We start from the raw sequence: 12,320 nt of genomic DNA on the forward strand, positions 1-12,320 counted from the left end.
TTCATGGGGATGTGGCAGACAGGAGACCATCAGGCTCAGATGTTCTTGGCAGGGCTTCGCCCTAATATCCGCCGGTACCTCGTGTCTAGGAGGTTTTATTCAGTTAGGGAGGTAGCTGAGGCTGCCACTTCTCAGGAGATTGAAACTACTATGTTCCAGAAGGACAAGGAAGGGAAGGCCAAGACAGGACAGAGTGGGGATAAGAACAAGAACAAGAGACCTTTTTCTGGACAGCAGTAGCAGCAGCATCAGGGCCCTTATAAAAGGGGACCCCAACTGGATCAGAGAGCGCATCAGCAGCGCAAGTTCCAGAGATCTTGTTTTAATTATCACAAGGTTGGGCATAAGGCATCAGAGTGTCGTAGCGCACTAGCAGGAGTCCAGCAGGGCAAGGGTCCGAACCAGCAGCAGCAGCAGCACCAGTAGGGCAGAGGTCAGGGCCAGCAGAACAGTCTTGAGGCACAGCCAGCAGCTCAGAAGACTGAGGGAAAGATTCGAGCAGTCCAGGAGGTTCCTCAGGGGCAGATTGTCCCATATTCTCCATCTCCAGTAGCAGAACAGTCTTCAGCCACGGGCAGGGTTTATGCAGTAGTTCCCCATGATCATAGAGCTAGCGGAGCAGTGGTGGAGGGTACGTTCTTTGTGAATTCCTTTCCCGCCCGTATCCTTTTCGATTCGGGAGCTTCGCATTCCTTCATATCGCATACATTTATGGCTAGACTCCAGCTCGTAGCTTAGCCTCTAGACACACCTTTATCTGTTTCCACCCCTTTAGGTGAGGTATCGTTTCTGGAGAGCGTTTGTAGGAGGTGTACCGTTAGTTTAGACGAGTCGGAGTTCATAGTCGATTTGATAGTGTTGCATATGTCCGAGTTCGATGTCATCCTTGGTATGGATTGGTTGTCTTCCTACCATGTTAGCATTGACTGCTTTGCGAAGACAGTCAAGTTGCGAGCGTCCGACGGGTCCGAGATGATTGTAGCCGCCTCTCAGGGCAATCGACTTGCGGAGTCATTTCTGGCGTACATCGAGGAGGTGATGTGACGGGATCAGGGTGCTGAGTTATTGGAGACTAGAGTTGTCTCAGAGTATCAGGATGTCTTTCAGGACATACCTGGATTACCTCCAGTGAGAGAGGTAGAGTTTTGTATTGAGTTGCATCCTGGCACAGCCCCAATATCCCGCGCACCCTATCGTATGGTACCAGCTGAGATGAGGGAGCTACAGACCCAGTTGGACGAGTTATTAGCTCAGGGTTTTATTTGCCGGAGTCATTCTCCATGAGGCGCGCCGGTCCTCTTCGTGAAGAAGAAGGATGGTAGTATGAGATTATGCATAGATTATCGAGAGTTGAACAAGGTCACTATCCGGAATAGGTACCCACTACCTAGGATTGATGACTTGTTTGACTAGTTGCAGGGTGCGCAGTATTTCTCGAAGATTGATCATCGTTCTGGCTATCATCAGTTGCGGGTTAGGGAGATTGATATTCCCAAGACCTCCTTTCTTACTCGATATGGTTCTTTCGAGTTCTTGGTCATGCCATTTGGGTTGACCAATGCACCCGCGGTATTCATGGACTTGATGAACCGGGTTTTTCGTCCCTTCTTAGATCACTTCGTGATCATTTTCATTGATGATATTCTCATTTACTCGAGATCGGAAGCGGATCATGAGGAGCATCTACGGATAGCGTTGAGGACTCTTCGGGAGCATCAGTTGTATGCTAAGTTCAGCAAGTGTGAGTTTTGGCTTTTAGAAGTCAGATTTCTTGGCCATATTATCAGTCGAGAGGGTATAGCAGTAGACCCGGCTAAGGTCACGGCAGTTCTTGATTGGGAACCACCGAAGACGGTGACAGAGATTAGCAGCATTTTGGGCTTAGCTGGATATTATAGGAAGTTCATTCAGGACTTCTCGAAGATTGCGACGCCTATTACACACCTTACGAAGAAAGGTGTACAATTCATATGGAGCGTGGAGTGCCAGAAGGCCTTTGATATTTTGAAGACTAAGTTGACTACAACGCCGGTTTTGACCATTCCGAGCAGCGACAGTGTAACGCCCCTCCTCTGGGAGGTACATAAAAATTTGAGCATGACCTATCTGTAATAAGAAGGGTCGACCTGCTAAATCTTTATGCACATCACAACATAGATATACTGAAGGGCGAAAAATAAAGCAGTAGAGATGCATATGCAATACCCAAGATCACGAGGTTGACAGCAGAGTCCATTGAATACCAAAATAGAAGAGAACTAAAGGGTAATACAACACATTACAATAATAGCAGTGGCTACAACATTAATACATGTTTTATAAGTCAAAGGTACTACAAAAGTGAACATAAATTAACACCTATTAAGATTTTCCTCTGGAGCTAATCTTCAAATTCAGGGTCTGCAATGCCCTTATCCTTGCCAGTTGCATAACCTGCGAGTGGATTCAGAAACAATAGGGGTGAGCCTAAGTCCCAATAGGTAACCATAAAAATCTCGGGTACAATCCAAGGGAACGAATGAAAATGATAGACATAGATATCAAACTTGAACAACGCGGTCTCAACATTAAGTTGCCATTCTTATATCGTAATCATTGACCGAAGTGAAATAACATGTAAAGATGAATAATCAAGGTCTAATATTCAGGATTCCAAACTCTCCAATCATGGGATAATCAATAAACCGCGCATGCTTTTATACACCCACCGGTGAGCGTCCTCACACAGGGCATTATCCCACCGGGACACTATAACATTACCACCCATCGGTGAAGCTAACTTCACACAGGGCATAATCCATGAATATAGACAATTAATCATCAATGAAGAGAGGAATACTATCATTATCAATAGTTGAACCATCGAATCAATTTGAATTGTTGCAATGAAATCATTCAAGGACATCGGAGGTATAAAATTGAAATAAACAACATTAGGATAGCAATGATTAACCAATCAACAACGAGCCCATGCATGAGGTGAATCAAATAGGAATATTATGAAAATGATAAGATATACAATTAGCATGGGAAACTAACTCGCAGGAATTTCAAGAAAGTAATCAATCGAACTCTCAAAGACTTGAGAGGAAACAATGAAAGGTTACCTACCGATTATGTCGGGATCCTCTCGGCCAACGAATGAATCCAAGATTCTCTGTCCTATATATACATGTATACCCACATGAGATTCTAGACACTATGTCTTTTAAAACTTTAACTTAAAACTTATATCATGGTATAAGCTACACCCTAGATGATTGTATCTAATATCTCTAATATGCACAGCAACCTAAGTAGTGTACATGCAGCAGATTTAGGTGAATAGATGGTACAGCAATTGATGTTCAAAATGCATGAAACTAGTCTCAAATGACTCCATTATGAGTCTAATTTCAGAATATAAAAAATTTTTACTTCAATGCATGGTGTATAGTAAGAGTCATGCTCTAAGAAAACTACACATATCAAAACTGTAGCAGAAAAATAGAGATCATCATTTGGGATGAATAATTTATTTCGGGTACTTAACTATATCCCAAAGAGCTCATACTTGGTATGTAAGTAATATTATGGATTAGCTTCCATGTCCCATGAGTTTCATCAATTTTGCATTTTTAAAATGCATGTTACATGCAAAACAACACAGGGGGGTAGACTGGAATTTCCAGCACATACGCTAGCTATTAGAACTAGGTTTAGGCCTACCAAACGTTATTCAAATTAATTCAAACTCCTATCAACAGAAATACAATTGAGTCTAGTTTTAGAAATAGAAAGAATTTCATGCATGCATGGTATATGTTGAGATATATGCTCTTTACAAAGGACATGACTCAAGCAGACAGTTTCAGACACATGCAATGAGTTAAACCATACTTTTAAACTCGTAAATGATCTTAGAATTAAACAAACAAGATCTCAAATGAAAGCCACGAATATTTAGTTTCTAGAACAGAAAGAATTTCATGCATGCATGGTATATGTTGAGATATATGTTCTTTACAAAGGACATAGCTCAGGCAGACAGTTTCAGACAAATGCACTGAGTTAAACCATACTTTTAAACTAGTAAATGATCTCAGAATTAAACAAACAGGGACTCAAATGAAATACACAAAAGTCTAGTTTTTAGAACAGAAAGAATTTCTTCATTTGGATATATACAAAGAAAGTTATGATCTGTTTAGTGGTAGTGTATCTTGCTGGAAATTTCTGCACGAAATTTCTGTTTCAAGATAAAGTGACATGCATGCCCTAAAATGTTACATGCAAGACTAAATCCAAATTAACTATATAATTTAGTTCTAATATCCTTAATAATAATATACAACTGAGAGTTTTACCTAGGGTTTTGACTTTGCCCCACTTCCTCCACCAAAGCCCTCAACTACATTCTTTCTCCACTCCTTCTTCTTCAATGTTCTTGAGAGATGAAGGCTTTTGGAAATCTTTTAATTTTTTTTTTAAGAGGAGAGGTGCTGGATACGTTCAGAGGAGAGGGAGGTGGTTTTTAAGAGATTTTTCTTCTTAAATGGCAAAGTGAGAGGTGGAGGGCACATATATATAAGCCCATGTGAAGAGAAATCCTCAATTTGACCAAAGTTGAGGGGTTTTATGCAAAATTTCCCCCACTAACATGGCTGAACAATGAAGAAAAGCATCTACTAATTTATGGATTGGTGTCGGTAACGGTATCCGATCAATGAAAGGGGAAAAATTTGGAATGTTACATACTCCCCCCCTTAAGGAAATTTCGTCCCCGAAATTTTTACGTACCCTCAAAATAAATGTGGATATGTTTTTCGCATCTCAGATTCTAGTTCCCATGTTGCCTCCTCAACGCCTCGATTATTCCATAAAACTTTAACCAGCAATATGGATTTGTTTCTCAGCTGCTTCTCCTTAAAGCCTAGCACTCGAACCGGTCGTTCTTCATAAGATAGATCCTCCCGCAGGGGCAAGGCTTGGTGCGAAATGATGTGTCTGGGGTCTGGTACGTACTTTTTCAGGTTTGAGACGTGGAACACGTTATGAATCTTCTCCAATTCTGGGGGCAAGGCTAGCCGGTAGGCTACAGGTCCGATCTTCTCCAAAACTTCGAATGGCCCAAGGTATCTCGGACGGAGTTTGCATTTCTTGCCACCTCTTGTTATTCCTTTCATTGGTGTAGCCTTTAGAAACACATGATCACCAACCTGGAATTCTAGGTCCTTGCGTCGACGATCTGCATAGCTCTTTTGCCTACTTTGGGCCGTCTGCATATGTTGCCGAATAGTTTGGATCTTCTCAGTCGTCTCCTGGATTACGTCTGGTCCAAGTAGTCGACGATCACCAGTCTCTTCCCAACAGATAGGGGATCTACATCGCCTCCCATATAGGGCTTCATAAGGTGCCATGCCAATGCTAGAATGAAAGCTATTATTGTAGGCGAACTCTACTAGCGGCAAATGCGTAGCCCAATTGCCTCCAAAATCTAAGGTACAAGCTCTCAGCATGTCCTCCAGGGTCTGTATCGTTCTCTCAGATTGTCCATCAGTTTGAGGATGTGCTGAAGTGCTGAACTTCAGTTTAGTCCCCAAAGCTTGATGTAGGCTCTTCCAAAATCTTGAGGTGAAACGGGGGTCTCGATCTGATACAATGGATATGGGAATCCCGTGGAGCTTCACGATCTCTTCAATGTATAAGCTGGTCAACTTTTCCATGGTATACGACATCTTGTAGGGTATGAAGTGCGCTGACTTGGTCAGGCGGTCAACTACCACCCATATGGCATCCTCTCCTTTTGTTGATCGGGGTAGTCCAGTAACAAAATCCATGGTGATGTGATCCCATTTCCATTCTGGAATGGGCAAAGGTTGTAATAGTCCTGATGGTTTCTGATGTTCAATCTTCACCTGTTGGCATGTTAAACATTTTGATACAAATTCAGCTATCTCCTCCTTCATGCGGTTCCACCAGAAGTTTTGTCGGAGGTTCTGATACATCTTGGTGCTACCCGGATGAAGAGCATATAGGGTCTGGTGAGCTTCTCTCAATATCTGATCCTTAAGCTCCCCATCATTGGGTACACAAAGGCGATTACCCATCTTCAAAACACCATCTTGAATCTTAAAGTCTGAATATTTTCCTTGTTCCACCTTCTTCCTTATCTCACATAGCTCCTTGTCTTCCTTCTGTCGCTCCTTGATTTGGTCCAACAGAGTAGGTTGTAGGCTTATCTGACAAATCTTCATTCCAGAAGGATATTTTCTAACTTCAATCTCCATTCTCTCAAGCTCCTTACTTAACTCGGTTTGTTTAGTTAGCAAACAAGCTGATGCAATATGATTCTTCCGACTGAGAGCATCTGCTACTACATTCGCTTTACCTGGATGGTAAAGAATATTTACATCGTAGTCTTTCAGCAATTCCAACCACCTTCTTTGCCTCATGTTAATCTCCTTCTGAGTAAATATATACTTTAGGCTCTTGTGATCTGTATAAATATCACATGATACCCCATATAGATAGTGTCTCCATATCTTCAGGGCAAAAATCACAGCAGCCAATTCCAGATCATGAGTGGGGTAATTCTTCTCATGAGGTCTCAATTGCCTGGAGGCATAAGCCACTACCTTCTCATTCTGCATTAGAACACAACCTAAACCTCTGGAAGATGCATCACTATATATCACAAACTTATCTGAACTCGTAGGGATAGTGAGGATGGGAGCAGTTACCAACCGTTTCTTCAACTCCTGAAAATGCTCTTCGCATTTCTCACTCCAATTATACTTGACATTCTTACGAGTCAAATAAGTTAAAGGGGCTGCTAATTGGGAAAAGTCTTTAACAAATCTTCTATAATATCCTGCTAGTCCCAAAAAGCTACGAATCTCAGTCACTAAGGTGGGACGCGGCCAGTTCACGACAGCTTCAACCTTCACTGGATCCACGGATATCCCATCTCTTGTGATCACATGGCCTAAAAACATCACCTTTTCTAGCCAGAATTCACACTTCTTAAACTTTGCGTATAGCTGTTGCTCTCTTAGGATTTGCAATACAATCTTCAAATGTTCTTCATATTCTTGGTAACTCTTAGAATAGATCAATATGTCATCAATGAAAACTACCACAAATTGATCCAAATATTGTTTGAATATCCGATTCATCAGATCCATGAATGCGGCCGGCGCATTAGTCAGTCCAAAAGGCATCACTAAAAATTCATAGTGACCGTAGCGAGTCCTGAATGCTGTTTTTGCTACGTCCTCAGGCTTAATCTTTAACTGATGGTACCCTGACCTTAAATCAATTTTGGAAAAATATTGAGCTCCTTGAAGCTGATCAAATAGATCATCTATCCTTGGGAGTGGATACTTATTCTTAATGGTCAATTTATTCAACTCTCTGTAATCTATACAGAGTCTCATACTCCCATCTTTCTTTTTCACAAATAAGACTGGTGCTCCCCATGGAGACACGCTGGGTCTAATGAATCCTTTATCCAATAACTCTTGAAGTTGTTCCTTTAGTTCCTTCATCTCAACTGGCGCCAATCTATAAGGGGCTTTAGATATAGGAGTGGTCCCTGGGACCAAGTCTATGGCAAACTCTATCTCCCGATCTGGAGGCAATCCTGGCAAATCTTCTGGAAAGACATTCGGGTAATCTCTTACAACAAGTATATCTGAAAGATTTTTCTCATTCAATTGGTCACTTAGCACACAAGCTAAATATCCACTACAACCTTGCCTCAACAATTTATTAGCCTTCATAAATGAGATTAGGTGCGTGAGTGGTCTTCTACTTTCCCCTTGGAAAACAAAACTCGCCTCCGCTTGTGGTTTAAACTTAATCAGTTTTCTCAAACAGTCTATAGTTGCATGATGAGATGCTAACCAATCCATTCCTAGGATAACATCAAAATCTGACATGTCTAGGCATACAAGGTCTGCATTCATGACATGATCACTCACTAAAACTCCACAATTCTCATAAACATATGTTGCTAGGAGACTACCACCCATAGGTGTGGACACAATTATCTCACTACTTAATAGTGTCGGTGAATTGGGAAAATTCCTAGCAAAGTGAGGTGATACAAAAGAGTGTGTAGATCCAGGGTCGAAAAGTACATGAGCGGTGAATGAACATATGGGAACTGTACCTTCCACCACAGATGGTGATGCTTGTGCATCCTTCCTTGTCAGGGCAAAAACTCTTCCTTGGTTCCTTTGGTTCTGCTGCACACTCTGGTTGGACTGAGCCTTCCGCTGGGGAGCATTTGATTGCTACGAGGCATTAGTTCGAGCTGCGTGATCTCCTCTTGGTGCTCGCTCTGTTATTGCTTGATTCCTCAAGGTTGGACAATCTCTCTTGAAGTGCCCAGGTTGACCACACTCGAAACATGCACGGTGAAGTTTGCAATATCCAGAGTGATGATTGCCACATCTAGGGCAGGCTGCTGACTTATTTGGCTGATTTGCTCGATCACGACGAAAGGGAAATTTTGCTGTCGCTGACCTCCCGGGCTGATTCAATGCTAACTTATCGGTTGTGGGACCTCCTTCTGTTCGTGGGCGTTTAACTGAACTCTGCTTCTTATTACGGATCTCCTGATACTCTAGTAGGTCTTTCTCAATTTTAAACGCAGTCTCCACCAGTTCTGCGTAGTTCCTGATTCTGAGGGCCACCAGTTTCCCTCTGATATTTCCCCTGAGTCCCCTTTGAAACTTCTTGGCCTTATCTGATTCTTCAGCGATCAAATGTGGAGCAAACCTTGATAGTTGAGTAAACTTAGCCTCATACTCTTGGACCGTCATGTTATTTTGTTGCAAACCTTGAAATTCAATAGCCCACTGATCCCTAACACTTTCCGGGATATATTTCTTATTCATAAGCTCCACAAATCTATCCCAATCAATCTGTCTCTGGGCAGCCCTTTCTAATCTTAAGGTTGTCTTCCACCAATGTTCAGCTTCCCCTCTGAACATGAAGGCGGCAAATGAAACCTTTTGCTCATCTGCACAATTTAAGACTGTAAAAATCTTCTTCATTTGTAAAATCCAATCCTCCTCATCCAGGTCAAGCTCTCATCCAAGTGGAATTCCCTCTTGGAATTCATCAAGTAGGGGCTATTGCGCTACCTCAAATTCCAACTCCATAGGCTCCTCCGCTGGATCCTCATCCTCCATAGGGTTCTCCTCGGGGTCCTCCTCCTTGGGATCCTCCTCCATGGGGTCCTCCTCCTCGAGGTCTTCCTCTATAGGGTCCTCCTCGGGGTCCTCCTCCTCGGAATCCTCCTCTATGGGGTCCTCCTGCTCAGAGTCCTCCTCTTCAAGGTCCTCATTCTCAAGCTCGCCACTCTTCGCCAATTGCCCACGAGTGTGATGGCTAATCGAAGAGTAATCCACTCTCTCCCCAAATGTCTCCTCCGGGTCAGTCTCCTCAGAGCCGATCTCCCAATCCTCTAAAAGTGTTGACCACACCTCCCCGCTGCTAATGGATCCTTCCATCTCAGAAACACTCGAATCTGAATCTGCCATTCCTACCGAAAGTCACCTATCAGCCTCCAATGGTACAAAACCAACCTAATAGAAATCTAGATATCACAAGAATGTCATGGAAAGATAATTCCTCCATGACTAGTGTTTGACACCGACTAGAAAGATCCCTACGTCCCCTAGGTATTTCAATGTAGGGCTCTTAAGGTGTCAACCTGTGCTCTGATACCACTGTGTAACGCCCCTCCTCTGGGAGGTACATAAAAATTTGAGCATGACCTATCTGTAATAAGAAGGGTCGACCTGCTAAATCTTTATGCACATCACAACATAGATATACTGAAGGGCGAAAAATAAAGCAGTGGAGATGCATATGCAATACCCAAGATCACGAGGTTGACAGCAGAGTCCATTGAATACCAAAATAGAAGAGAACTAAAGGGTAATACAAAATATTACAATAATAGCAGTGGCTACAACATTAATACATGTTTTATAAGTCAAAGGTACTACAAAAGTGAACATAAATTAACCCCTATTAAGATTTTCCTCTGGAGCTAATCTTCAAATTCAGGGTCTGCAATGCCCTTATCCTTGCCAGTTGTATAACCTGCAAGTGAATTCAGAAACAATAGGGGTGAGCCTAAGGCCCAATAGGTAACCATAAAAATCTTGGGTACAATCCAAGGGAACGAATGAAAATGATAGACATAGATATCAAACTTGAACAACGGGGTCTCAACATTAAGTTGCCATTCTTATATCGTAATCATTGACCGAAGTGAAATAACATGTAAAGATGAATAATCAAGGTCTAATATTCAGGATTCCAAACTCCCCAATCATGGGATAATCAATAAACCGCGCATGCTTTTATACACCCACCGGTGAGCGTCCTCACACAGGGCATTGTCCCACCGGGACACTATAACATTACCACCCACCGGTGAAGCTTACTTCACACAGGGCATAATCGATGAATATAGACAATCAATCATCAACGAAGAGAGGAATACTATCATTATCAATAGTTGAACCATCGAATCAGTTTGAATTGTTGCAATGAAATCATTCAAGGACATCGGAGGTATAAAACTAAAATAAACAACATTAGGATAGCAATGATTAACCAATCAACAACGAGCTTATGCATGAGGTGAATCAAATAGGAATATTATGAAAATGATAAGATATACAATTAGCATGGGAAACTAACTCGCAGGAATTTCAAGAAAGTAATCAATCGAACTCTCAAAGACTTGAGAGGAAACAATGAAAGGTTACCTACCGATTATGTCGGGATCCTCTCGGCCAACGGATGAATCCAAGATTCTCTGTCCTATATATACATGTATACTCATATGAGATTCTAGACACTATGTCTTTTAAAACTTTAACTTAAAACTTATATCATGGTATAAGCTACACCCTAGATGATTGCATCTAATATCTCTAATATGCACAGCAACCTAAGTAGTGTACATGCAGCAGATTTAGGTGAATAGATGGTACAGTAATTGATGTTCAAAATGCATGAAACTAGTCTCAAATAACTCCATTATGAGTCTAATTTCAGAATATAAAACTTTTACTTCAATGCATGGTGTATAGTAAGAGTCATGCTCTAAGAAAACTACACATATCAAAACTATAGCAGAAAAACAGAGATCATCATTTGGGATGAATAATTTATTTCGGGTACTTAACTATATCCCAAAGAGATCATACTTTGTATGTAAGTAATATTATGGATTAGCTTCCATGTCCCATGAGTTTCATCAATTTTGCATTTTTAAAATGCATGTTACATGCAAAACAACACAGGGGGGTAGACTGGAATTTCCAGCACATACGCTAGCTATTAGAACTAGGTTTAGGCCTACCAAACGTTATTCAAATTAATTCAAACCCCTATCAACAGAAATACAATTGAGTCTAGTTTTAGAAATAGAAAGAATTTCATGCATGCATGGTATATGTTGAGATATATGCTCTTTACAAAGGACATGACTCAAGCAGACAGTTTCAGACACATGCACTGAGTTAAACCATACTTTTAAACTAGTAAATGATCTTAGAATTAAACAAACAAGATCTCAAATGAAAGCCACGAATATGTAGTTTCTAGAACAGAAAGAATTTCATGCATGCATGGTATATGTTGAGATATATGTTCTTTACAAAGGACATAGCTCAGGCAGACAGTTTCAGACACATGCACTGAGTTAAACCATACTTTTAAACTAGTAAATGATCTCAGAATTAAACAAACAGGGACTCAAATGAAATCCACAAAAGTCTAGTTTTTAGAACAGAAAGAATTTATTCATTTGGATATATACAAAGAAAGTTATGATCTGTTTAGTGGTAGTGTATCTTGCTGGAAATTTCTGCACGAAATTTCTGTTTCAAGATAAAGTGACATGCATGCCCTAAAATGTTACATGCAAGACTAAATCCAAATTAACTATATAATTTAGTTCTAACATCCTTAATAACAACATGCAACTGAGAGTTTTACCTAGGGTTTTGACTTTGCCCCACTTCCTCCACCAAAGTCCTCAACTACCTTCTTTCTCCACTCCTTCTTCTTCAATGTTCTTGAGAGATGAAGGCTTTGGAAATCTTTTATTTATTTATTTATTTTTTTAAGAGGAGAGGTGCTGGAGATGTTCAGAGGAGAGGGAGGAGGTTTTTAAGAGATTTTTCTTCTTAAATGGCAAAGTGAGAGGTGGAGGGCACATATATATAAGCCCATGTGAAGAGAAATCTTCAATTTGGACTACACACCTTACGAGGAAGGGTGTACAGTTCATATGGAGCATGGAG

The 12,320-nt window shown here is 41.2% G+C and overlaps 2 protein-coding genes across 2 annotated transcripts; both read right to left on the reverse strand.

Annotated features, from left to right (window-relative positions):
* Positions 8,280-9,044, reverse strand: LOC109823340. The gene has a single exon (XM_020389621.1). It carries the CDS (start codon positions 9,042-9,044, stop codon positions 8,280-8,282), a length of 765 nt encoding a protein of 254 aa, XP_020245210.1.
* On the reverse strand, positions 9,123-9,533 carry LOC109823341 (nucleoplasmin-like protein ANO39). Its single transcript, XM_020389622.1, has one exon. It carries the CDS (start codon positions 9,531-9,533, stop codon positions 9,123-9,125), a length of 411 nt encoding a protein of 136 aa, XP_020245211.1.

The sequence above is a fragment of the Asparagus officinalis genome, chromosome 9 (genome assembly GCF_001876935.1).
Source record: "Asparagus officinalis chromosome 9, Aspof.V1, whole genome shotgun sequence".
Classification (NCBI taxonomy): Eukaryota; Viridiplantae; Streptophyta; class Magnoliopsida; order Asparagales; family Asparagaceae; genus Asparagus; species Asparagus officinalis.

Bases quoted from the DNA above. Each gene is read 5' to 3' on its own strand.
- LOC109823340 (XM_020389621.1), bottom strand. From the start codon at position 9,044: ATGAAGAAGATTTTTACAGTCTTAAATTGTGCAGATGAGCAAAAGGTT.
- LOC109823341 (XM_020389622.1), bottom strand. From the start codon at position 9,533: ATGGCAGATTCAGATTCGAGTGTTTCTGAGATGGAAGGATCCATTAGC.